The following is a 27,561-nucleotide window of genomic DNA, read 5'->3' as shown; positions in this document are numbered from 1 at the left end:
CCAATAAACTTTGGATGGAAAACAGCATCTGCATCCAGAGAGAGAACTATGGAGACTAAATGTAAAACAACACATGCTATATTCACTGCTCTCCCTTCTATTTTTTTCCCTTTCAGTCTGATTTTTCTCTCTCTACATGATTCACAAGGAAAGGTGTTTTAAAAATGAATGTACATTTATAACCAGAAAATTTTTTTTTAAAAAAGAAAAGAAACAGAAAAATGACCTCATTATGCAAAATGGTACAATAACAATCATAGGTCTAATGGGTAGAGTGAAGGTTACAACATTGAAAAACGTCATCAGTTCCACATCAAAAAAAAAAAAAAGATAAGAACCTAGTAAAAACAGTACAGTTTTATGCATGCTCAATAAATATTAAAACAATAATGGCACTGCTTGTGCTCTTTTCCCCAAAGGGCTTGGGATGGCGAAGTCAAGTTGCTGCTGGTTGAGAGGGTGACTTCATTGGGCCACAATTCTGGAGTTTGGGATCTCAGCCATGATGGAAAATTGGAGGGAGAGAAAGAATGGACCAGCCTTCCTCATCCTACAGCTTCTATGGCATTAGAGAATGGACAAGAAATATGACACTTTGCTATGAAAAAAAGACTTGAAATTTGCTTTTGGAATTGTGTATCAGAAGGGTTTCACTTATTGTGAAATGATACAATTTTCTGTGTTTTCTCTGTTTCTTGTAGATAAAATGTAATAATTTTTGTTCTTTGCTCAGATAGTTCTTTAATATAGTTTTGGAACAAATTCACAGTTTCAAAACAAACATCATATCAGAACTGACTAAATTCAATAGGCAAATGGACATGTATTATCCTATAGAGGCAGTTTTGTGGCACAGCACATAGGATTGTGGGCCTGGAGTTAAGAAGAGCTGAGCTAAAATCTGGCCTCAAAAATCCTTTCTAGCTGTATGATCCTGTGGCAAGTCATTTTTTTTTTGCATCAGTTTCCCAAGAATAAAATGGAGCTAATCATAGCACCTACCTTATAAGGTTGTTGTGAGAGTCAAATGAATTAATAATTATAAAATGCTTAGCAAAGTACCTGGCACATGAGAGGTGCTATATGTTTTTTAAAGGGACACTGATACTTTATTTTTAAAGTTTTAAAATTTTATTTTCCCCAAATTACAGGTAAAAACAACTTTTAATATTTGTTTTAAAATTTTGAGTTCCAAATTCTTTCTCTCCTATTCTCTCTCCCCCTCTTCTTTGAAAAAGCATGCAATTTGATATAGGTTATACATGTACAGTGATGCAAAATCTATTTCCATATTTGTCATGTTGTAAAGAAAACAAAGACAAAATATCCCAAAGAAAAATAAAGTAATGAAAAAGTATGCTTTAATCTCTTTATTCAGACTCCATCAATTCTTTATCTGAAGATGGAGAGCATTTTCAATCTAAGTCTTTCAGGATTGTCTTGCTGAGAACAATTGCAAAGTTATTTACAATAATATATACAATATTGCTGTTATTATATACAATGTTTTCCTGGGTCTGCTCATTTCACTTTGCATTAGTTCATGTAAGCCCAGATGTTTCTGAGAATCCCCTGTTTATCATTTCTTGTAGCACAATAATTTTCCATCACAAACATATATAGTAACTTGTTCAGTCATTCTCCAGTTGAGAAGAATTTTATCTTCTCAATTTCAAATTTTTTTTGTCATCATTAAAAAAGCTGCTATAAATATTTTTGTACATATAGGTCCTTTTACTTTTTTTTTTTTTATATCTCTTTAAGGTACAGATCTAGTAGTGATATTGCTGAGTCAAAAAAATTTGCATGGTTTTATAGCCCTTTGGGCATAGTTCCTAATTGTTCTATAGAATGATTGAATCAGTATACAACTTCACCAACAGTGCATTAGTGTCTCAATTTTCCCATATCCCCTCCAGTATTTGTCACTTTCCTTTTCAGTCATATTAGTCAATCTGATAAGTGTGTGGTAATAGGTATTATATTAATACTTATTTCCTCCCATTCTTATTCCCTATCAGAATTCAGGAGAGGTCAGCTATAGAGACATATATCTAGAAATTATATAAATAGAGGTGTTCAATCAACCATCAAGAATTTGATAGAATGCTTTCTACGTTCTAATTAATAATTGTTACTCTGAGAGATGTTACTGTCAGGGGAAAAATTATAGGGAAAGAAGAAAAGAGGGCTAAGGACAGGATTTTGGTGGTTACACTTAAAGAACAGATGAAAGAAGAAAAGCTAGAAAGAGAGGTTGAGAAGGATAAGTCAGAGTCCAAGAGATTGAACCAGAAAAGACTAGTGTTATAGAAGCCAATGGAAAAGTGAGTATCAAGGGTGGGGGGGCAGCCTTTTAAGTGCTGAAGAAAAGTGAAGAAGGTTGACAACTGAAAAAAAATGATTAGATTTGGTGCTTAACAAGGATCCCTTGGGACAGGGAGAGTTTTAGTAGAGTGGTGAGGACAGAAGCCAAACTACAAGAGATTAAGGAGTACATAGTGTGGAAATGAAAGCAGCAAGTATAAACTATATGTTCTGAGCATTTATCTGTGAAAGAAAGCGAATAGGAGAGAGAAGATTGGTTTGAAGAAATACTAGGGGTCAAGGATTTTTCTCTGGCTTAGCTCTGTAACATGAAAATATTTAGGAACAGTTAAGGATAATCTCTAGGTCTGTCTTGGAGAATATCATTCTGTCAAAGCTCTGGAATGCTACTGGGACCAAGCAGGTCTTAGGATAAGACTACTTGGATCTACAAGTTGTACTGTTAGCAACAAGGTTTTGGAAATATCTCACAGTTATTTTTAGTGATTCTGGGCTTGACGTGAGTCTGATGAATATTGTTACCTTGTCTTTTATTCTTTGGACTGTTTCCCTGTCTCTTGAACTAGTCAATCAGTAAATATTTATTGAACTTCTACTATATGGAATATCTTGTGCTATTCAACATTTTTATATTTGATTTGGATGAAAATATAGATGAAATATTTGTCAAAATTTTTAATGACATGAAACTGGGAGGAATAATTAGTATATTAGATCACAGAATCAGGATTTAAAAAGATTTCATCAGGCTAGGCACAAATTAAAGTAAAATTTAGTGTGACATCTCATATTCAGGTTCAAAAATCAATTGCTTCAGTCTGGCTACACAGAATTTGTGTTAAAGAGACATGGGATTTTTAGTGAATGGAAAGCCTAACATGAGTCAAAAGCAGAGCACTGTGGACCAAAAACCTTTCAGAGTTTGGTTGTGTAGTATTCCAGATGAAAGAGAGATGAAAGATCATTTGATCAGAACATATATGGATTACTGTGTTTCATTCTGGACACCACACTTTAGGAATGAAATTGAAAAACTACAACTTGTCCAGAGGAAAGAGACCAGAGTATATAGATGATTTGAAATTATGCCTTAGGAAGATTGGTTGAAGGAATTAGTCATAGTTAGACTGGAGAAGAAAAGATTTTTGGAGAATAAAATAGCTGTCTTAAAGCATTTAGTAGATTATTATCAAGTAGAAGAAAGGAAAGAAACAAGTATTTATTAAGTGCCTAAGTATGTTCCAGTCACTATGCTAAGTACTTTAGAAATATTAATTCACTTAATCCTCAAAACAATTCTGGAAGATAGATATTATTATCTGCATTTTACAACTGAAGGACTGAACTAGGCAGAAATTAAGTGACTCACTTAGTGATCTACAAATCTTAAGTATCTGAATACAGAAGAATTTGAACTCAGTTCTTTCTGCTTCTAGATCCAGCACTCTCTCTCTACTGTACTATCAAGGTAGAAGAGAGATTAAGTTTGTTCTGCTTGGCTCCAGAGGGCAGAACTAGGAACTATGGAAGGAAGTTTCAAAAAGGGAAGATTTCAGTTTGATATAAGGAGTAAATTATCCTAAGAATTAGGTCTTTGAAAAAAATTGCTTAAAGAAAAAGAGCTCTTCATTTGAGATCTTTGAGCAAAGAACACTTATTGTAGATGTAATAGCTGGGGTTCCTTCCTATTCGGGTGTGAGTTGGATTAGATCAATGATGAAGTCCCTTCCAGCTCTGGGATTCTAGAATCTCACCTCTCTGGCACTATTAAAGACTCTGTGTGTGAATGGATGAATAAATAATAACATTATCAAGATGTGATCATAAAGTGAATGTTTTTAAACCTGTATCCCATAACTTACACATCCAAATGAATGTTTCCCCTTTCAAAGCAGTTGCCTTCAGAGACTAAGTACCCTCTTCCAAAGATGTTACTATTTTACTCAATGTATTTTTGGAGTTCCTCTTTTGGAATTATTCATTCTTTTACATACCTCTGTCAGAGCAAAACTTTCAAGTAGATTTGATATTTCGATATAGCCAAAAAATAACCTGGAGTCATTTCAAATGAATAAATGGAATTACCAAGCTGGATAAATTGAGTTGTCCAAAAAGTGCAATACACTTCTTGGGGATATAATAATTCCTGGAAATGTTTGAATGGGATTATATGATCAATGACTTTGGGGGTGTGCATTGTAGAAGGAATATAACTATGGGATTGGGTGTTGGGCTATATGGGCTAAGGGCCCTTTAATATGTTTCTGATGAATAATGATGGCTCTATCATCCTTCTTGTCACTGTGATTTACTATCACCTTTGAATCATTCTCTACATCCTCATTGCTCACCTCCCACATATAATCAGTTGCCAAGTCTTGTTGATTCTGCCTTTCTAGCATCTCACACATCAGCCCCCTTCTCTCAATTCACATTAGCCTCATCATTTTGTGACTGAACTGGTGAGACAACCTCCCAGCTTCCAGGCTTTTCCTTTCCCAACCATCTTCCATCTGCCAAAATCATCTTTCTAAGGCATGGGTCTTGCCATGTTATAAGTCTTTTAAAAATCTTTGGTTTCTCCAGTATCTCTGTATTGCTCGTGGGATAAAATGCAAACTCCTTAGCTTGGCATCTGAAACAATCTGGGGACAGTCTGCCTCTCCAGACTTCACTTCATGTTATTTTCCTACATTTACTCTATGTTCCAGACAAACTGGCCCGCTTGTTGTTTCCTGAACTCAGTATTCCATTTTCTACCTCTGCCTTTGCACAGTCTGTCCCCTAGGCCTGAAATGCATTCCCCTCTCCCCTTCATCTTTTAGAATCCTTTGTTTCCTTCAAACCTCTTCTTAGGTGCAGCTGGGGAGGAGGCCCCTTAGAACAAGTCTAATCCCCTTAGTTCAAAAGTACTAAACGCTTTCTGACCACTTTGGTAGTGAAATCTATGGTCCCTTTCTCAGAATATCTTTAAATGCATAGGACAAAATACAGGGGATTACAAAAGAAACCAAAACTTAGTGAAAATAGGGAATTTTTTCCCCATTAAATTTCATGGACTCCCTAAAATCAATCCACATAACTCTTATTAAGAACCACTGCTTCAGTTGATACTCCTCTCCCTCCTCAAATTACTTTATATTTGCTTATTATGTACAAGTATCTATAGATATAAATAGATGAGGCTCCCAAAAGCAAGGACAAGTTTTGTTTTCTCTTTTTAACTCCAACATCTAGCATCAGTGCCTTGCATATAAGAGCTGCTTAATTACTGTTTGATGAATTGGATTAAAGAGAAGGTATGACTGTAAATTAATGACTGATCTTCTGGTATGGCTCCCAAATTAGCTTTCAAGGCTAAAAAAGAAACCCAAATCCTCTTGTTTCATTCTGTCAGGAATTCTGGTTGGACTTTTTTCTAAGCTGTGTTTTACTTTGAAGCTTTTTAGAATCATTTTGTTTGTGTCTTGAGCATTTCTATCCTCATAATTGCTCTTTATAGTGGAATTAATTTTTTTCTTTGTTCATTCTTCTATCCTACTTTCTAACTTCAAAATTTAGGTTTGGGTGTTTGTGATTTAACTTAATTTTAAGTTAGAGAGCTTGGAATTTAAGTTAGTTTGGGAGAGATGTCTGAACTGAGTGTTTGTTCTTGTGGGTCCTTCTATTGCTTTCTTGGGATATTGAGTGTTGTATCATTTTAGGATCTCAAGGCTTACGTTGGGGACCTGCAAGTTTTCAGTGCTTCCCCTCATGGTCTGATCCATTGTGAAGACTGATTGCTACCCTCTTGTTCTAACTCTGCAAGTTTCTCTCTTAGATTTGAGTCTGAGCAGTATTCCTGTTGGTTTGTCCCTGGTTAGAAGTTCCAGTAGACTAAACTCAGCCTCTATCAGCCAACTGGAAAACTGCTGGTTTAAAATGACAGAACTGAAGGATTTCTGCCTTGACTATTCCACTAAAGACTTTAGACTAGGCTATAAGCTAGAATTAACTCCCTGCTCTACTCCTGAAGTCTGCCACACAGATATTGTTTGCTCCTGAATTTGTTCCTAAAAGGATTATTTAGTGACTGCTTCTCACTCTGAATCACTATTGCTTGGCTCAGCTGCCTTTCTGAGTTACCCAGAACTGGTTAATGAGTGGCAGAGCTTACAATTGATACATATGCCTGTATCCTTGGGATCCCCTGGGACCTCAGTTTTCTTTCAGTCCCTGTATGCCTCTCATTTTGTACCTCTGGCTAAATTTAATATCCACAAAAGCCTCCGGCTCTGTATGTTGGATTGGGCTAGGGAAATGACTCATTGTGACTTTTTCTTGGATTTCCCCATCAGGACTTGGTTTGATGCATTTTCTGGATCTTTGTGGAGTGGTTTTATTGGGGAATTCTACCATCTAGGTTCTATCTTTCCAATTCTATTATTTACTAGGAGTATGACTTTGGGCAACTCATTTATTGGGGCATAATTTTTCTTTTTGAAATATGAAGAGTTGTATTAGTTGACTTCTAAGTTCTTATTTATTTTCCTATGTACCTACATGACCTTGTTCATTCTTGCTTTAGAATGAGATGCCTTTCCTTCTGATCTTCCTTTTCAAAAGGTAAACATAATGGGACTTGGTTTTTTGTCTGCAGAAAGCATGGGAATCTGTAGGTCTGTCAGTCCTACTATATGAAGAGTAAAGTTTCATTTGTGTCTTCCTGTGAAACCTTCTCAAAGTGAGATTTTCCCTTGCCAGAGATTCTTTTCCCCCACCATATGCACAAAGTTTGTACTTTAAATAGTACCCTGTAATCACATGAACATTTTTCCTATATATTTTCTTCTTCTCCATCTCTTACTCCTATTGCCATGATAATATAATCTGTTCTTTGTAATGACCTCTAGGACCATAATAACTTCTAGGCTGATATAATGCATGTCACGTATATCACTACAGAATGAGACATTTCTAAGAGCAGGACAGTCAGAGAAATGGCTGTCATCATTGTGCAGTGAGTTGGAAGCTGGGAAGGAATTGGGGAGGGAGGGAGAGAAAAGGATAGAGAGAGAAGGAGAGAGACAGAGAAGGAGGGAGAGAGAAAGAAAGAGAGAGAGACAGACAGACAGAGGGAGAGAGGGAGGGAAAGGGGAGAGAAAGAGAGAGTGAGAAAGAGAAAGAAAAAAGAGAAGAAGAGAGAGGGAGGGAGGGAGGAAAGGAGAGAAAAAGGCAGAGAGACAGAAAGAGGGAGGGAAAGACAAAGACACAGAGAAAGAGAGAGGCGCACAAAGAGAGAGGGAGATAGAGAAGAGGAGGGAGAGAGGAAGAGAGGAAAGGAGAGACTGACAGACAGACAGAGACACACTCAGACACACGCAGAGGAAGAACACAGCATGAGCCAATACACATGACAGTGCAGCGGGATTGAAAGAGTGCTTAAAATAGAGGGTGCTCCTCCTGGGATTCACACCACGGGCCTTGGCAGCCATCCCGCCCTTATCAGCAGTACTTTTTGGAGTTCAGAATCGGGCCCCACACCCTGGTGTTAAGCTGCTAACCTCCAGCATCAGGGCACCAGCTGCTAGGAAGAATTCCTTTTTCAAGCTGTGGCAGCATAGGAGTTCTTTATCTAGATACACACATGGGAGGTGGATCTGATGGTCCCTAAATGTTCCTTCCAGTCCTGGACTTGTGTGCGTGTGCGTGTGCGTGTGTGTGTGTGTGTGTGTGTGTGTGTGTGTGTATAATTGTGTTTATGCATATACACATCTCTACATAAACACACACATATATTTACACATCTATATATGGTCACCCAGCAGATATGTATGTGTGTATTCATGCACAGAATTCAGCGGACTAAAATACTGCAACTGCAGGATCTGTGAGCGCATACAGGCCTGCGTAGCCATTGCTTGGGAATGCCTGAGCCATTCTGCATGGGGAGGATCTTTTCAGGAGCCCTTTTGTTACAGTGGTTGAAGGAGGAGATGAAGAACTCATATGGGCGCTGGGTCCATGAACACTTAATGAACCTCTAAGAATATCTGGGAACTAGAAAGGCCGAGCTAGAACTGGAGCTTAATTCTGGGAATCCAGAATTTCTAAATCTTGATCTAGCCTACCTTGCCCGGAGCTGTGAACTTTCATCTGAGTCATCAGCAGAGGGCTCCCTCCCACCTTGTTGCCTGGCCAGCAGGCTTAATGACCGTCTCTTCCTCCAGAGGAGAAACGCAAACCCGGCCCGTTTAAAAGCCCCAGCATCCCTACTTTTCTTCTGGGGCGAAGAGCCTCGCCTGTCCTGAACACTAGTGACTTAAGCCAGAAAGTATTTGTCAGCGTTTACATTTAGCGACACTGTTTAAATTCCCAGATCAAGGTCAGCATAATGTTTATGCACAGCTAAGTTTTTGCCAGAGAACAGAGAGGGAGCTTGCTTTCACCCGGCTTAGGCCGGCGCACTGGGTGGACAAGGTACCTCCAGACCTCCTGGCTCTCAGGCACTTAGCAAGGACTTTGGGCCCATCCGGGACAAAGCATTATGGAGAAAGTGCAGGGAACAAAACATAGTCCAAAGCTGGAGGATATGTCCAAGGTCGTGACAAAGGAATTCCCTGTAGTTATCCCTAGCAAATGCATAGAGAGGTAAGAAAGGGAGTAATAACTGGCACACGTATAGGTTATTTATTGTTATTATTACCAGCTTTGCGACTCTGGGCACATTATTTAACCTCTGCCTCATTTCCTAAATTCTAACTGGGGATAATAATAGCATCTACTTCCCAAAATGGGGGAGACAACATATCTAGGAGGTTTCAGCTGCAAGTCAGATGAGAAGGCCCCATTTAGATGACAGAAAATAGTAATGTATTTTTAAAAATGCCAATTCCATTGATAAAACATGCCTGTCTCTTGCTGAATCATTTGATAGTGCTAAAGACTTTGGGGGGGGGGGTTGAGAACTTTCTTTCCAGGTCACAAATCTCAATAACGGCTTCAAGCGCTAGAGTGGGAGCAGTCTCGGGGACACTGTGGCTCTGGGGCTCATAGGATGAGGCTGTCCTTCTGAGTCTGAGTCCTTTGGGTGGCTGAGGTGGCAGTGACAGTTTGACCCTCCTGAATCTGGGTGCCTTCCTGCTTTAGCCATGCTCACCTGCCTGCCCTGTTGGTGGTTGTCATATGGAGGAAGGCTTAGACTTACTCTCCTTCTCCCAAAGAACAGAACCTGAGAAACAGGCAGTTTTAAGTAGAGAGGCTTCATCTCAATAAAAGGAAGGAAGAATTTCCTGATAATTAAAGCTGCTCAAAAACAATCTAGTTCTCCTTGGGAGGCAGCAGGTTTCTTGCTACTGGAGATTTGCAAGTAGGGGTTACAATGATGATTTGTTAGGGATATTATAAAGGGGATTCATACTTTCAGGTTGGAGCTTAGTTCCCTTTCAGTGCTAAGACTCTATAATTCCATGTTTCTCAGCCAAGCAGAGTTAATCAGGAAAGGTTTCTCTTAGGAGCCCAGTGGCCTTCTCTGGGATACAAGAGCAGATACAAAGGCAAAAACTGCTATCATAGGAACTTCAAAAAACCCACTTGAGGTAATTTCAGTGGGAAATTAGCTCAGCTCTTCTGTTTGTACTGGCTTCTTTTGTTCAGATGTTTTTCATCAGCTACATTCAGATTAATTCCATTTGCAAAATTCTCCTGGCAGTTGAGTAGATGAGGCTTGGTGGCAAAATCTTTGGCATTTGTGATCTTGCCCAGACTCTGTTCTCTCCTTGTGCAGTTGGCATTTCAGCTCCTGAGCAGGAACTGGAAGATCAGGGGTGGCTGTTCCATAAGACTAAATGCAAAACAGAGCATTGGAACATCCTATGAAATCAAATCATTCCAAATGGGAGGTTGGAAGGAAAGAAGAGGAGGGGAGGTATGGCAGTTGCCTCAAACAGAACTGAATGATGTTTGTACTAAAGGTCTGATTTTATCTTCACTTATCACCCCCTAATAAAGATTTAGTACTTTTAATTTTTCTGTCCCATGTGGTTTCCTATTCAGTGGCATCTATTTAAACACTGGGCCTCCATTCAAAAATGTTAGAAAAGACCTCCATGGTACTTTCTCATCTTTCTACACTGTCATTAATACTACCACTACCTGGCACAATCTCACCTCCACCTCTGTCCTGCCATAATCTTTCTGTCACTAACTCCTTTTCCTATCTCCACTTATCTTGACAATCTTTCTACCATCGTGATTGTACCAATTTCTTTGGTACAACCTCTTTGTCCATATTAGCAGTTGATCTAAGTCCCTAGATATTCATTGAGTATTTTCTTAACTATTTCTAGTTTTAACCTTTGCTTATCATACTCCCTCACCTTGCATGCTTTAATTAATCCCTTCCTTTTATCCCAAGAAACAAAACAAAAACAAAATACTAAAAAATGGCTGCACATGTACACACATAAAAATTCAGTGGGATCTCTTAGACTAGAATGAAGTAAAGAAGTCTCAGAGATTTACTTGTATGTCAAGTATAGATCCAATAAGTATGATATGATGGAAAGAGCTCTGGGTTTGAATTCTGACTCTATTATCTACTGTCAATATAACCTTAAGAAATACACCTTATGTCATTGGACCTTAGATTCTTTATCTGTAATATGAAGGGAATTGCACTGGATGACCTATAAGTGCTTTTCTAGGTCTAAATCTATGATTCTGTGTGATATCATGAACACTTTCTATCCACTTAAAACCTTGTTAGTTGTTATACTTCTAACACTGTATCTAACACTGGGGGTTTGCATAGATATAAGAGTATTTCTAAAGCACATTGTTGTTCATTTTAGTCATATCTGATTCTTTATGATTTCATCTGGGGTTTTCTTGGCAAAGGCACTGGAGGGGATTGCCATTTCCTTCTCCAACTCATTTTACAGATGAGGAAACTGAGGCAAAAAGTATAAAGTGATTTGCCTAATTTACACTGCTAGTAAGTGTCTGAGGGCTTGTTTTTAACTTATCAGGGTCAAGTTTTGAACTAATTAAATATAGGAGCATAATTAGAACAGATACCTCACAACCTTGAAACATACTTTCCAATCTGAAAAACACTTGATCTACCTGGAGGTATGGCTCATATTCATAGTGACCTGTTTCTAGGCTTCTTATAGTTAATTCTATTCTCCCTCTGACTTAGCAATACTTGAGAGCCAGGTGCAGAAATTGTAATGAATATTACTTAACTCACTAAAATGCTTGTATTGATGGTGGTAGTATTGGGAGGATAGGACTGCTCTTTCAGGAAATGGGATTTTAGGATATGACTCAGGGCATTGGTGACTTCTCATGGTAATTATCAGGGAAGAGTCTTTATTTGAGAAAAATTCTGGTTCTTATAAAGGCCATTGGGCATTATCTTACCAACTCCTGTTCTAGGGTGGTCCCATCCTGGGAAATAGTGCTCCTCCTTTTCTTCTGGTTTCTCATTAGATCTGGCATAGTCACTGGCATACATTAACCTTTTTAGAGTCTAAATGATGTAGGGTGGCCTTTCTCAGTGTGGTCAGATATGTTCTGAGGGTGGAAAGGTCAGTTCCCTTTCCATGGAATAGGAATTTGACATCAGTCCCAGCCTCCCCAACCACACAGGCAGACTTACAAAAATATAACCAGAGGCATAATGGAAAGATAGGACTATTAGGATGAGTGTGTTAAGCTGCTCCTCAAGCATGTTGCAGCATCCATGCTGGAAAAATCAACAGCTGCAGGGGGAAAGCCAGTACCCAAATGGGGCTGTCAGAGTGGAAACAGATAACAGCATATAGATATTGAGGATTATAGCTCTGAAAGTTGGAGTTTCAGTTCTGGATTAATAATATATATATATTTTTTAATTATATTATATTATTATATATTATATATTTTAAATCATATGTACATATGTGTTGGGGTCCTCAGCTAGTGCAGATCTGCTGACACCAGCTGGAGTCTGAGCACTTACCCACAATTATCGTCACCTCTACAACCTTCAGACGTCTCTGGATACGACAGAATAGTCTGATACCATTTATGCAGTTAAAGAAGCTTTATTGCTTGGTTACATCATCTTGTCCCTTCTTACTTTCTCTTCCTCTGCTGTTCTGTACTTATATCCCTCTCATCTCCCCTGTCAATGTGCTCCAACAACAAGTATGTAGTATGGCTTGTGTATCTAGGAGTCCAACTCCTGAGACGGTGGGGGCGATCTCGATCTGATGCGTGTTTGATGCCTGTCCTGACGTGTCTACAGGGCGTGTACCTCGGACCTGTAATCAGTCAGGCAGAACTTATACCCAAGGCCTCAACATCCATTCCCAAGAGTGAGCTGACCGAGATTCATAGACTATAAAGATCATGTTTGTACAAGACTTATCTTTGCACAGACTTGTTGCTGGGACATTGTGTGCAAGGTACATGATTAAGGGTCGCAAGATTAATGCAGACTCTTGATATTCTGTTCCCTAGCACTCTTATTGCTAAGTTCCTTAGCATCTCCCCTTTTTTGTTTTCTATGAAGGGGGTGTCACTCGGCTATCAGTCCTTCAAGGGACTGTCTTAAGAGAGAGAGAAAGCATTGGAAAATATAAGGTAAAAGCAATAGCAATACAATAAAAAAAGCGATTAACAGTAAAATATGAGACAACTATGAGGGTATTGGCATTATATGTTGGTATATCCAATCAATAAGGTCATGAGAAACATTGTTAGGGAGGCTAAAATTTTTTGCTAATACAGTAATATCAGCAACAAGCTTTACTAATTCTTAAATTTGATTAGAGCAAGTCTACAATACAGCCATTTCAGTCTTTTCTTCCACTCTCTTTTCTGTCAACTGGCATGTCCTGGTCCTCCTTTTTCACCTCCTTTTGCTTTTCTTCTTGTTCTTGAGGTCCCAGGAGTTGCAAGGAGTGGGTTAGCACCCACTGTCTGGCTTCATTGGGACTGAGTTAAATGTCCCATCCCTCCACCTCCACTCCTCCTTTTTGCTTTTGCATTATGGTCTTCAATGTGCAGTTGGCACATTCAACCATTGCCTGGCCTGGAGGGTTATACAGAAGGCTTGTGAGGTGGCAAACTCCAAATTCCTGTAAAAAGAGAACAAAGCCTTTAGAGGAATATGTGGGGCCATCGTCAGTTTTAAGGCATGATGGAGGAGCTGCAAGAGAGAAACAGTGACACAAATGTGATATGGAATCTGGAACCCACAGGAACCTGGAAAAGGTATCTACTGTAACGTGAATAAGCTGCTTGTCCCAATGGGTAATGTTCATTAGCCAGAGGGCATTAGGATGGTCACCACGGGGATTCTGCAGAGGGGGAACTGAAGGAGGGGGATGGAAGGGAGCACATATAACACACTAGCGAATTAATGTGGCTGTCTCCTCTCTGCTAAGACCATACAGTATTCTCAATGATCTAACAGATAAATGGTACTTCTCATGAGCAGCCTGAGCTGAAGAAGGAGAAATATTTTCTACTGAAGATAAGTATAACAGAGCACTGATCGGTTGCCTAAAAAAATGGGATCAAGACCATCAGTATGAGATCGAACATGCATGATAAACACAGGAGAGGTTTGGGCAAGAAGTGTTGATTGAGCTGTTTGAAGAAAGAAAAATATATTAGTATTTCTATCTTCAATGAAGGCAGAAGGCAGACAAAGAAGAGCTTTTACAGCATAGGCACTGTCCGAAGCAACATTACATGCCTGAGGGAAGAATTCTAAAGCTTTAATTAAAGCAAACAGTTCATTCTGTTGAGTAGACTCATAGGAGATGTGGAGAACCCATTATTGATTGGTATTAGGGCATACCCTAATCACAGCTTTCCCTGATTTGGTGGCGTCAGTGAACACTGTTGGGCCCACAATTGGTTCTGTAGATATTATCTTTGTGGGGATCGATAGGAGGGGCTGATCATCTGATACAGACTATCACAAATAGGATTAAAGCTTACAATGGACACTATGGAGGCCCACAAGAAATTGTCCTGTGCAATAGCTAAAATGTGTTGTTCTGGTATGGGAGCATGCACAATTGGGTAGGTCCCATTAAACCATAGTGTCCTTTGTATGCAGGACCAAAGAAATTCAGCCAGCAAGTCTGTCCAAGATACTATGACCTCCATGGCTCTTTGAGGGTACAACCACCCCCTAGGGTCCTCTCCTTGATGGAGCATGGCATACATGGGGGCATCTTTTTGTATTGTTGGTTCAATTGGAAGGGTAGGATCTATGCATGTGAGCCATTTAGACCATAATTGTTGAATGGAGTTAAGAGTGTCTCTGGCTGTTGGAGTCCACTGATGGGGGGACAATAGTGAAGGATCACTGGGTAAAATGTCATATAAGGGCTTCATTAGCGAAGGTGGAATAGGAACTACTGACCTCATCCATTGTATCAACCTGATCACCTTTTGAAAATCATTCAGAGTCTTCACTTTGATCATATCCAATTGAGGAGGACATGGAGAAACATACACTCTGTCCACCACATAACCCAGGTAAGAAAAGGGGGATTGAGTTTGAGTTTTATCAGATGCAGGGTATAAGCCATTGAGCTTCAGTGAAGTGAGTATTGCTTGATGCACATGTTGTAAGTGAGTTTCATCGCTAGATGCCAGCAGTAGATCATCCATATAGTGGACAATCAAAGCATTGGGAAATTCCTGCCTAACCGGTTGTATTACTCTGTTAATATACCACTGACACAAAGTTGGACTGTTTTGCATGCCCTGGAGACTGACAGGATGAATTATTGTGCTCATTGAAACTGTACAACCCATGGGGGGAGTTTTAACTGACACTTGCTGTAGGAAAGCCACAAGAAGGTTTTCTAGCCTGTCTATCCAATCTGTTTCTCTTGCTCCCTTATGTTGGGGCTCTTTTTGTTCTGTTATGAACTTTGAAGTGCTGGGAGTAAGATACTCATACCTTGGCAGCAATGGATACAATCGTGCCGGCGGGGGAGGAAAAGGTAGAGGCGGAGGCAAGGTTTCTAACTCCGGCTCTGCTGCCGCTTCTTCCCTGCTCAGGGATCCCCCAGAGTGAGGAGACAGCGGGCGGGGCCTTTAAGAGCTGCTCTGACTATCCCAAAGAGCATAAAATCTGTGTCTTCTAAGATACCAGGACCAGGAGTCCTCATAAGAAGTCATTTGGTACCCTACAGTGTCAGTTTTGTCAGGGTCAAGTCCCATGTATTCCAACCAGAGGGACACTGTCAGGAGGATTTTTACAAACTTTCTGCATCGTTTAAGATGTACCGTGACGTGTTTCTGTTTAGCCAATTCATTTTCCTGTTTACTGTACCCATCAACAGTCGAGGGTGTCACTAAAGGGAAACTGAATTCAGATCCCATCCCGGAAGGCTTATAGGCCTCCCCTGGCCTTAACCGCCCCACTTAGCTTAGGCTAAGCGGCTGCTCTGTCTCTGGGTGCTCAAAACCTGGATTCCCCTAACTTAGCTCCCTGTTTGGGTGCCATTGTTGGGGTCCCCAGCTAGTGCAGACCTGCTGACACCAGCTGGAGTGTGAGCACGTACCCACAATTATCGTCGCGTCTACGACCTTCGGACGTCTCCGGATAGGACAGAGTAGTCAGACACCCTTTATGCAGTTAGAGAAGCTTTATTGCTTGGTTACACCATCTTGTCCCTTCTTCCTTACTTTCTCTCCCTCTGCTGTCCTGTACTTATACCCCTCTCACCTGCCCTTGCCAACGTGCCCCAGCAACAAGTATGTGTATAGCTTGTGTATCCAGGAGCCCGACTCCTGAGATGGTGGAGGCAATCTCGAGCCTGTCCTGGCGTGGCTGCAGGGCGTGCACCTGTAATCAGTCAGGCAGAACTCACACCCAAGGCCTCAACATCCATTCCCAAAAGTGTACTGACCACAGAACACAAAGGTCAGGTAGCACAAGACTTATCTTTGCACAGACTTGTTGCTTACCCAAGTGGGGCCTTGTGTGCAAGGTACACGATGAAGGACCGCAAGATTAATGCAGACTCTTGTTATTCTGTTCCCTAGCATTCTTGTTGCTAAGTTCCCTAGCACATATGCATATTTCTAATTGCTGTTTCCACTAGACACTCTTGTTTCTTCCCTTATTTCTGATATCTCCAGATCTTCCCTTGTTTCTATAATCCTTTCATATCAGCCTCCAAAGTCGAGGTTATTTAAGGCTTTAAGACTCTTTATGTTTCCCTGCCATGACCTTTGCTGAGTATTTGATTGAGAGATGAGCTGTGGTTTCAGCTCAGCTCCATCTTAGATGATCCCCAAGAATCTGCCATCTGGAACTGTTCCCTTTCTTCTTCTACCCTCCACTGCTGTACACATGTACAAAAGAACTCAGAAGCAAGAACACCTAATGGTCATCTATACTACTGGTGGTGGCTTGTGTATACATGTTTGGGGGGTTACTCAGGACATGGTACTGGCTCTTGAACCCTCTATCACCCCTGACTCATTTCCAATTTAAGTTTCCACATTCCTTCTCTCCTCCCTCATCCCCTCATCTCAGTTCTCCTTTTTCTGCGTTCTGGTCCTCCATGTGGAACACACAGCATCTTTCCTTACTTCCGGAGAAATTCATTCCACATGTGTCTGATTCATTTGTGTTTACGCTAACTTGAAATCTCTGGTGTCCAAAAAGCCTTTTAACTATTTTTTCTTCTCTTTCTTAGAAGCAGGAAGTTGTGTTTGGCTAAGTGTAAACTCTTCCCAATCCTCCAGAGCCTTATGAGATGTTTGGAACGCGGAACCCTTGAGGTCTAAGAAGATTTTACTGCAGTGCTCTCCACTCCCTGCTCAGTCCAGCACACTCTGTTTCCGGGACCATTGTGCGCTTGCCAGGGATAGACTTGGCAGCCTAGGAGTGCTGGAAGGAAAGCTAGAACTTTCCTGCCTCGGTTTAGTGATCCCAGGGCCTTCCAGAGTGACAGCCTGAGATGAGGGGAGTTGAGCGTTTTGTGGGTTTCCTTCACCCTTCCTGCATGGGTACCAGATTCTATATTCTTGGGCATGGCTTCTATGGTTTCTCTTTTCTTTTTCACTTTCTCCCCAAAGAGAAACATAGTTAACAATACCAAGTAGTAGCTCTGGTGTGGTTTATATATTTATTTATTTTAGACAGGGAGAGGGTTAGAAAGGTTTAATAGCTGGGAGCTCAGCAGGGCCCTTATTTAGAAAGGTCATGTTATCAGAACCTGGAGGAACATGAATTAGTGAGATGTAATGTAGTCCTTAAGAACAAATCTAGTCTGGTAAATCTGATCAAGTTGTTTGGAAGGGGTTACCTAGGGAAAAAAGATACATATGGAAGTAATCCTTTCCTAGTATATTTCTAAGGAAAGAAAATAACTAGGTAGGCAAAAACATATAAAGGAAAAGATCTAGAAGGCATGATGGACTAATCCATTCACTAAGTATTTGCATTTTAACTTCCTCATCACTTTATTGATTTTTACTTGCTTTGTAGATTTTCTAAATGTGATGGAGCTCTGATAGAGACATCTGTGACCTATTGATAGCTGGGGTAGATTTGGCTAACTACATGAATGTCTTTCTAGAAGTCATGGGTTCATTATTTGAAGGGGATTGACTTCTCTATTCACCATTCTTTAATAAAGGATATATGAGTAATTATATATTCCCTGCTATGTGTTTTCTCTCAGGTCTTTTCTCTTCTTTGTAGGACATCACAGCACCTGTAAAAAAATTGATGATCAATACACAGTAGCTATTGACATCTATTAGTCACTGAAGTTGGAATGGGCAAAGATGGAGGCAGATCTTTTTTTTTTTTTCATTAAGATGATCATCAACTACTATAGCCCAGTTGAACAGAGTCGGGGTTGGGAATCAGTAGCAGTGATTTAAGATTTACGCATTCACTGTTTCCGGATTGCCCAACAGTCTTGAGCTGTTTTTTCTGGTGACGTGATCATGGAGGTGACTTCAGTTCACCACTGTAGAGAGTGAGATGATGAGGAAATATAGGACCTTGGGCATCATCTTCACCAGTTCTCCCTAATCCTTTATATTCTTGTTCTGAATTGGTTTGCTTGGCACTCAAGGGCATTATTGGGGAGATGAAACTAAGCTTCTCACCCCAATTCCTTTTCGGTTTTGATAAATAGAATCCCTACTATGGTGGGAGCAGTCTCCTAATCCCTGCCTCCATTTAACTTGAATCAGTTTTTCCTTAAATATGTATTTTCTCAAGATCTCCAAGCATGCTCTAAGACTTGGTGGATGGACCACATCGGGCAACCCAGGCTAGAGAGATTGGTTCAGCTGAGTCAACCTGAGGTACCTCATGTGCGTGGCCTGGTTGCATAGGAGACTAAGATGATGGGAATTAAAAGGAATTTCAGATCATAAACTTAGAGAAGTGTATGAACTGAGAAGGTCTGAGTGTCATCCGGAGAAAGAACAGTGTACAAGGCAGACTTCAGAACGTCCAAGTTCATGTCTAGCTAGTAGGCTGGGTGTAGCTGGCTGGGGTTTGAGCTTTTTTTTTTTTTTACAGAGCTAAAAATAAGTCTTGAGACTATTAGTTAAAAAGTTAATAGCCTCTTCCCCCTTTTGAGAAGAAGCCAATTTGCTGTTGACAACCGGTAGATGGAAGCAGAGAGTAACAGAGTGACTTCCAGAGGACATTGGCAACTGCATCACTGGAGGCCTGAGTTACCCTAGTCACACATGTTCTCCGACCATATTTGTTCCCGGCCCCACACGTGTCCCTTCATGTGTGTTTTCTGGTTACCCACGTGTCCTTTCATGTGTGTCCTCTGGCGGCAATTGCATGTATTGGGGAAATCTTCATCACTTATTTTATTTACTCTGTTAGTTGACTAAAAGTCTCTTCCTATGAATTATCTTCTCTGGTTGACTTGTAGCACCAGTTGCTCAGAATAGTTAAGGTTTTTCTCAAGCCTAGAGGTGGGAGGGCAGTGATGTGACTAAGAGGTGAGGATTTGAATTGGAAGCTGAGGAATGAATACCTCTTTGGGGAATGAATCCTCAGTTTCTACTTGTGTAATCAACCTCTAGCTTCCCAAACTGTGGAAGGAAAACCTCTGATTTGATCGATTCTGTAGTATGAGTCCAAATATCCTGACCCATTGCTGTTGATATGGACAAAAGTGCCTGGAGAAAGTGTTCTGAAGGTTTCCTAAATCTAACCCTTGCTGATCAGAAGAAATTCAGCATTTGGGAACGTTAAACTTGTGTGAGGACCTCCTGCTCCAGAATCTCTGAAATTCCTCTCCCTATCAGTATGCAAATATTTAATAAAGTTTTAGCAGTTTAATAGTAATATAGCCTTTCTCCATCCTTGTCTTAGACCACAAGCTTAAAATAAGTCAGGGCACAACTGTGATGTTTAAAAAAGTAGAGCCAACATAATACTAGGAATCCTCCCACTATTCTTGGCATTAGTCATGCTTGTTTAGGAGAATGTGGAAAAACTGGAGAGAGGCCCAGAGGAGAGCAAGGAAAGTGACTAAATAGTTGGAAAATAGGGTTCAGGAATAGACTTCATAGGGAGGGCACCCAGCTGAGTTAAAAAAAATTACAAAGGACACTGCCTGACAGGTGTCTACAGAGATTAGGATGTGGCTTTAACAAGGGATGGACCATCACCACTAGGAAACTGTTTCTTCAATAAGGGGGAGCTGATGTGGGTGGGGAAAGAAAAATGTTGTAAGTCTTTGTAAATTTAAAAACAAAACACTACACTACCATTAAAGGCCAAGAGAGGCCTCCAGGCAGAGTTAGGGGAGTGAAGGACAGGAATTATTTTCAGGCATAAGACCCACTTGTAATAAGAAGGGAAAGAAGAAAAGAATATTTGTGCCAGCAATTTTCTTTGAAATATTCAAGCAGAAGCTGGAAACCAATGGTCAGAGATGTTACAGAGAGGATTCATTCATGCATTGAGAACAATTCTGAAATTCTATGATTCTAAATGAATCTGATATGTTCAAAGGCATCAGTCTAATGACTAGCTTCCCAAACAAGGCCCCTAAGGATTTCCTGTTATGAAACACTCATACCAACATCCATTTGGACTTCAAGTTAGGGAATGGAGAGTTTCAGTATACTGAGAGTGAGTGCATAAAAGGTACCCTGCTGGAGAACATACCCATCATCCCTTTCCCTACTCTGCAAGGGGCGGGTGGTAGTTTGTTCAGGGCAACAATGGCCCGATCTCCCTTTTTAGATCTGTTCTTTGTGAGCCTCTGAGCCACAGCTGTTGGGTTTCCAGACACAAATAAGCATTTATCCTGTTAGCCCTGCTGAGCCCACACAGTGAGGGGAGAGCCAAGTTGGATTCCATTCTGCTTTGCACATCATCAGCCCCACTGCCAGCTGAATTCCAGGGGCAGAATCTGTGATTGGTAATGATGTAGGGAGCAGAGATGCCTCAGCTGGACCAGTGTGAACAAGTCAAAAAACATCCCATCGTCACTGTTTTGAGGGGTGGGGTGATGAAGGTAGCTTGTGAGTTTGGGTGAATGAAAGGGATTGACCAAGAAAGCAATCTGGGTGCACTGCTACTATAGTCACTCAAGTGGAACTGTCATATCCAGAACCTTTGGCATTTTCGTTTTCAATGTTTTGCATATGTTGGTCTATGTAAACCTGATTTTCTACTGTACATCTTCAAAAAGGTGGAACAGAGGGAACTGAATGCTCTTTCTAGAAAGTGAGTAGAGAGAGAAGTAATCCATCCTCTTGTCTGTGGTTTTGGGAAAAGAAGGAAAAGGGGGTCAAAGAAGATAAAGAGGCTGCAAGATTGAAACAGACTTATGGTTTTCTTTCCTCTTCTAAATGTTATCTCTTTTGCTTATCTTTGTTGCTTCTCACTCACTCATAATCATTAATTTAGAGCCACTTCTGTTAGGAGTAGATGGAAAAGAGCCAGAAGACGGATGGAACCAAAACAAGGAAAAGAAAGGATACAGTGAAAACACTGGCTGGCCTTTAGTTGGTCCCTCAGCAGCTAGATAGGGAATGCCATTCTGTGCATATTCATCTAGGGTGGGTCTATAGCTCCCTTTTCAAACAAATTTTTAATTCAACTCTTTCCCTATTCAGCCTCCTAACTCTGAGGATCTTATAGACTAGAAAGGGGCTGCTAAATGGGAGAATGAGATACAGGAGTGGAAGTTGAATGTGTGTCTAAGATAAGATATAACCAATGAAAATTATTAGCCCTTAAGTGTTATGTAGGTGACACAAAACTAATCGTTTGAATTCAAACCAGGTGAACTCAAACTAGGTGAATGTTACTACTATAATTTTGGCTCATCTGTCATATTTGCAGTCTGAATCAGGAAACTTTTTGCCACTTTCTTTGGCCATCTATCTGGAGAGACCTGGGAAAGCTCAACTGGAATTTGGAAGGGTTCTTAGAAAGCATCTCTTCCAAACTCCTTCTTTTATAGACTAAGGCTTATGGAGGGAAGGTGATTTGTCCAAAGATGCTGGCTTCTCTCTGTACATGCTCAAATGAAGCCAGCCTCTTTCCTGGATTGGCACCCCATCCATGGTCTCTGCTTCCCTTACCCTTCCAAAGAAATAACAAACCAGATTAAGCTCATTACATTAGTACAAGATCACACTTTAGTCCGACACACATTTGCATAAATACTTGAAAAGGATCTTTCTTCTTCAGGCGGATGCTTTGAGAACATCTGGCCACCCACTTTCCCTTATTACTTATAGTCTTTCAGCAATGGAGTTTAATACTGAGGATATCATTGTCATCTTTTAAGGCAGCTCAAGGGACATACTTAACATCCCTTTTTTTGAAAGAGCTTTTCTTTCCCTTTCCTTTCCACTATTTTCCCCCCTTTGAGGTAGATTATCTATTGGGGAAACCAAACAGATAGCACTTTGTTCTTCCTCCTTGGACATTTTTAGTCTGATTTAGTCCTTTGAAAACAGGTTGACACCAAGTCTAGACTTAGGTCAGTAAGTGCATTTTTGCCTTCAAACCTATACCCTCTATTGGAACCCAAGCAAGGTCCACTCAGCAGCCTTATGGTCTGTCCCCTTTCCCTCCTCCCCTTTTTCATTGTTGTTGTCCCAGGGGCTGTGGCAGTAGGAGGCCAGGGTGGGATGCATGCCCTGATTCATGTTGTCGTCATAGGTAGCTGTCCTTGTCCATTCCCCAGTACCACGACCATGAGCATGAGGACCATCACAGGGGACAGGGTTGGTTCCCACAGGGCTTGGTGTCCTCTGGCTTCAAGGCCTTGTTGCAGGTAGACGAAGCTTGGCCAGAAGGGTCCCTGCATTCCACTGTCCTCCTCTGCCAGCCAGACCCACAGGTGCTAGAGCATTCGGTCCAGTCCCCCAGGACCCACTGCACATTTAGCAGGGGCTGGATGATGTTGGTGCTGGTCTTCTCCTTTCCTTTTGGTTTAAAGTCAACATTCTTGGGAATAAAGAAAGTATATTTGACTTTTGGGGGAAAGAGCTCACTGGAAACAGTCAGAAGCTGGACGGTTAGGGGCTCTGGCAGGGGTCTAAAGCTTTGGAGGCGTTCGAGGGTAGCGATAGAACCACTGTACTTGAGGATGGTCCCCTTCAGAAAGATGTCCTGTTCCATGGCTGAAATGGCCAGGTCCCCATTGAGCAGGTAGTGCCCACTGGCAGTCTTCAAGGCCAGGTAGTTGCCGTCATTCCGAATTCCTCTGTAGCTTCGTTGTTTCACATCAATGTTGGTGGCCCCAGCGGGAATGGTGACTATGTTATTGTATCCATACCTACAGGGGGAGAGGGACACTTTAGGGCAATGGTCAGAGAATCCAGGCTATGACTGCAGCCGGATTTAGAATGTTTGTGACTCTGGGGAAAACTTTTTCTCTCATACAAGGTTGGAGATGAGTGAAGAAAGCGAGGCATTTAGAAATAGCTCAAAAAGTCCTCAAAAAATTAACTCCAGAGGCAGACAGGAATGTTTGCCATTCAGTTTTTAAAGTTTTTTGTTTAATTTGGCAATTATGTTCCAAATGATTGGGTTGAAATTTTAGATATGTCTATCTTTAGATTAGCCCAGAGAGCCGCAGAGTAAGCCCAAAAAGCTCCGAGAAGCATATTGGTGTTGCCAAACCTGTCACCTCTCAGTTTAAATGAGCTCTCAAATAAATTCAGTTCAGTGCACTGGTATTAAACTTTATTTGGCCACCTCAGCACATAGAGCTCAAAACCCACATGGAAAAATCAGTTCCAGAGAATCATTCCAGAACCCTGCAAAGATGGAAATCTCATTCCACCTCTGGATCAATCTGCTACTAGAGTTGGAAAGTGTCCACTTGGTTAATATTGTTCCAGGATAGGAACTAGTGAGATAAAACTTTCTTATGAGGAGGTTTGGTTAGCATGTCAGAAGGTAAGTGTTTCTTGGGTGACATGATAACCCTTTGAAAAAATGTGGAAAAAAATGTTGAGGTATAGAACTTGAGGTTGGGTGGATTAGGGTTGAACCTCTAATACATTTCTCCTCTTTTATTCTTATGAGAAATAGAGGGAAAATGGAGAAAGGAGGATGAGAACTACTCCAATTCTCTGTCTTTCAGGCCTGGGGGGAGAGTGAGATGATACAGCAGAATTTAAAATCATCTCTTCTAATTTATAGGATCATAGAATTTAAAATCAACTCCAGGGAAAGCAAAAAAAAAAATCCTTTGCTTCAGCTTTCTGTTCCCTTTGGACTTAGAAATACAAGTAAGCTCTTGAGCATATTTGTCTTAGGGAGATTGTGTTCTTTCAGTGTAGTAGAATGGGAGAACAGGATGGGATAGAGTGGGAACAAGTATAAATTTGCTAAGCAGGGCATCTTCAAATGATTCTCAGATTCATTTACTGAGGACAGCAAAAGAAATGTTTGTGTGTCCTGATTTGTCCAATTCTGATTATATTTTTTAAAAAATGATATTTTATTTCTTTCCCAATTACACGTAAAGACAATTTTAAGCCTTTTAAATTTTTTTTTTGAGTTCCAAATTTTCTAGTGATTATTTTAACGATCCCTGAATGAGTGTGTCATGTGGAGGATGACATAAATCCCAATTACTGAGGACCAACATTCTTGGCATCAGGCTTCCTGTCACATTGATAGTTCTTAACTCCTCAAAAAGCAAAATGGAAAGAAAAATGGACCTAAGAACTACCAAGAGAATTGTGTTTTGAGTCCTGACTCTGTCCTTAAACTAGGAACTTGATCTTGAATGAGTCACTTATAGTCTCTTTGTTTTATTTTTCTCAACTGAAAAATAGCCATCATACCTACCTCCCAGAATTCGTTTGAGAATCAAATGAGACTATAGAAATGAACATACAAACATTGTTTCAACTATTATACAAATGTATCCATGTGTGCAAAAATGTTTGTAGCAGCTTTCTGTGATAGCAAAGAATTGGAAAATGAGTAGATGCCCATCAGTTGGGGAATGGTTGAACAAGTTGTAGTAATAATGGAATATTATTGTTCTATAAAAATGATAAACAAGCTGATTTTAGAAAGGCCTGGAAAGATTTACATGAACTGATGCTGAGCAAAAGAAGCAGAACCAGGAATACATTGTATACAATAATAGCAGGAATATGTAACGATCAACTATGAAAGACTTGGTTCTTCTCAGCAGTTCAGTGATCTAAAGCAATCCCAAAAGACTTTGGACAGAAAATGCCATTTGCATCCAGAAAAAGAACTAAGGAGACAATGTAAATCCACATGCTATGTTTACTTCTTTTTTCTGTTTTTTTCTTTTTTATGTCTCCCATGGTTTTTCCCTTTTTCTCTGATTTTTCTCTCCCAACATGATTCATAAAGCAATATGTATTAAAAATAAAAATAATTTACTAGAAAAAACTATCATACAAATGTAAAGTATTATTATATGAGAGTAAAGTGCTTAGAATTCTTAGAAGAGGATCAAAAAGAAGTGTCTTTCATGTTTTGATGAAAGTAAGGGATTCAAGCAGAAAAAATAGAACTCTTCATGCCAAGGATGGGAACACCTTCTGAAAGAACACTTGGAAAAGCCCTCAAATTTTAAGGTCACTAAGTCATTAAGGACAATGTTCAGGGGCTCAGGCTGTTGCTGCTCTCTCCTACTTAGAAGTACAGAAAGAAAAGAAAAAGAAAATCTGGATCATTCCAAGGGAAATGTATTTTGCAGGAAGTGCAGTCCTGCTGTGAACTAATTTCCCCATCTGTCCACTGATCCTAGGTATAAGGGTTTGGGGAGACTCACTTGGAGTGGTTGAGAGAGCCCGAGATCTTCCTGCAGGAGGACCCATTGCCTCCACACACACCACACTTGTCCAGTTTCCTAGGGGAGTTCACCACGTGATCGCAGCCAGCCTTGACACACTGACCCTGGACACAGATGGATAGAGTCTCTGGTCCACACAGGGTTCCATCAATCACCTGTAGTGGGGAGAAGTGAGGAAAAACAGAATTCACATTAAGTCCAAGGAAGGTCAATGTAGGGAGGTGAGATCACTTTCCTTCTGGATTCTGAGTCTGCGGATTCTTACTTTGGTTTCGAATACTTTGAACTCACTCCTTCCTCGAGCTCTGCAGAACAGCTTGCAGCGGTCCCTGGGAGACACACCTGTATACTTGGGGACCCACTGAAGAAGATTCCCATTATTGTCAGTGAAGTTGTAGGCGTTATACTTCTCACATTGCTGCTCTCTGAAACTCTTTCCTAAAAAAGGCAAGAGGAAGGGGTTTGGATGGGGAAGACAATGTGGAATTCTAGGAACTTTTAGGGAGGACACAACACTTTGAGGCTATCTGGACATTTGGGATCCAACAACTGAGATGTATACTTTGTGTAGGGGACAGAATCTTTTCCATCTCTATAATTCTATATTTCTATAAATTAGAAGAGAATACCTCCCCACCCTCATCATACCCAGGACTCATTTGCAAGAGTACTCAATCTTATTTAGTGATAGCTTTGGGAAGAGCTTTCTTCTTAATTTACAGATGAATAAGTTGACATAAGGTTCAAATTCCACCTCTCATGACTTTTTATGACCTGTGTGATCTTGGACAAATCAGCCTCAATTTCTACATCTATAAAATAGGGGAAGCAACATTGAACTAGTTGGATTCTAAAGTTCATTTTAATTCTAAATCTATGATGTTAAAATCTTAAGGAATAGGAAACCATTTGATACAACTATAGAGCTTCTCCCAGAACAAAAGATAGCTCTAATTTCTGTTTTCTGTTCTCTACAGTCCCCTCTTGGTTTCCTATTCTATTATCATGGTTCTAATTAGCACCTTTATGCCAACAATTCTTCAAACTCTATCAAACTCTTCTACAATTCCAGTCAGCTATACATAAGACACCTCCATTTGGAATGTGTCCTGGACTTTGGATTTATTTCTATTTCTGGGGTTCTGAATAAATGATTTTTTGGGAATTCTTTTGTTGCTTCTATTAAATAAGGATTGTACTGGATGACTTCTAAGATTCTTTCTAGTTCTAACATTCTATGATGCTGGTACAATGGAAAGAAGACTGGCACCTTGATCAAAAGTTCAAATTCCACCTTCAACCCTAACTTTGTGATCTTGGGCAAATGATTTATCTTCCCTGGACCTCGGTTCCTCGACTAAAATTAAGGAGTTGGATCAAGTGGACCTCTTAAGTTCCTTCCACCTATAAATCAATGATCTTAGGATCTCTAATTCAAAAACTTCAAAAGTAACATGCTTCCCTTTCCAAAGTCCCCAGTTCTATTCACAGAATTACTATTTCTTCCGTCTCCAAGGCTGAAAATCTTGAGCTATCTTTGTCTTTTTTCTCTCATTTATCCCTCTCATTCCATCTGTTGAGAAGCAGTAAGGCATAATGAATAGAGGATTGGCTTTTGAAGCAGGAAAAATCAAGTGTAAATTGTGTCTCTGATACATGGACAAATGTCACTGTAGGCTAGTCATTATCAATCCCTCTGACAATCCTTTAAGACTATAAGTTACCGATGACTTGATGGAAGAATTTTCAGCACAAGGAATTCTTTATGCAGATGAAATCATAGAGGTGGACTTCCTCCCTCCCCATCAAAAATAAAAAATGTCATCTAGCCTTATCACAAATATTGAATTTGCCTCTTTTCCACTGCCCTCATCCTAAATACTGGCCCTCATCCCCATATCCCAGGGTAATTATAATA

General features: G+C 40.3%; 1 protein-coding gene and 1 long non-coding RNA gene across 2 annotated transcripts in view; one reads left to right on the top strand and one right to left on the bottom strand.

Moving 5' to 3' along the window:
• The window catches only part of LOC127554802 (uncharacterized), a 36,273-nt gene extending 34,916 nt beyond the window's left edge, over positions 1-1,357 (top strand). Inside the window, exon 2 of the long non-coding RNA XR_007952073.1 lies at positions 420-1,357. This is a non-coding gene — a long non-coding RNA (uncharacterized LOC127554802). The remainder of the gene's footprint in view (positions 1-419) is intronic.
• A 20,601-nt stretch (positions 1,358-21,958) lies between these two features.
• ADAMTS8 (ADAM metallopeptidase with thrombospondin type 1 motif 8) overlaps positions 21,959-27,561 on the bottom strand; it is a 29,862-nt gene continuing 24,259 nt past the window's right edge. The window contains exons 7-9 of the mRNA XM_051986664.1: positions 25,909-26,081; positions 25,623-25,798; positions 21,959-23,129 (exon numbers count right to left, since the gene is read on the bottom strand). Of these exons, the coding sequence (XP_051842624.1) occupies positions 22,562-23,129; positions 25,623-25,798; positions 25,909-26,081 (917 nt within the window). The 3' untranslated portion in view covers positions 21,959-22,561. The remainder of the gene's footprint in view (positions 23,130-25,622; positions 25,799-25,908; positions 26,082-27,561) is intronic.

The sequence above is a fragment of the Antechinus flavipes genome, chromosome 3 (assembly GCF_016432865.1).
Source record: "Antechinus flavipes isolate AdamAnt ecotype Samford, QLD, Australia chromosome 3, AdamAnt_v2, whole genome shotgun sequence".
Lineage (NCBI taxonomy): Eukaryota > Metazoa > Chordata > Mammalia > Dasyuromorphia > Dasyuridae > Antechinus > Antechinus flavipes.
The sequence above is the reverse complement of the archived record's forward strand: the minus strand, read 5'-3'. Positions and strand labels throughout refer to the sequence as shown.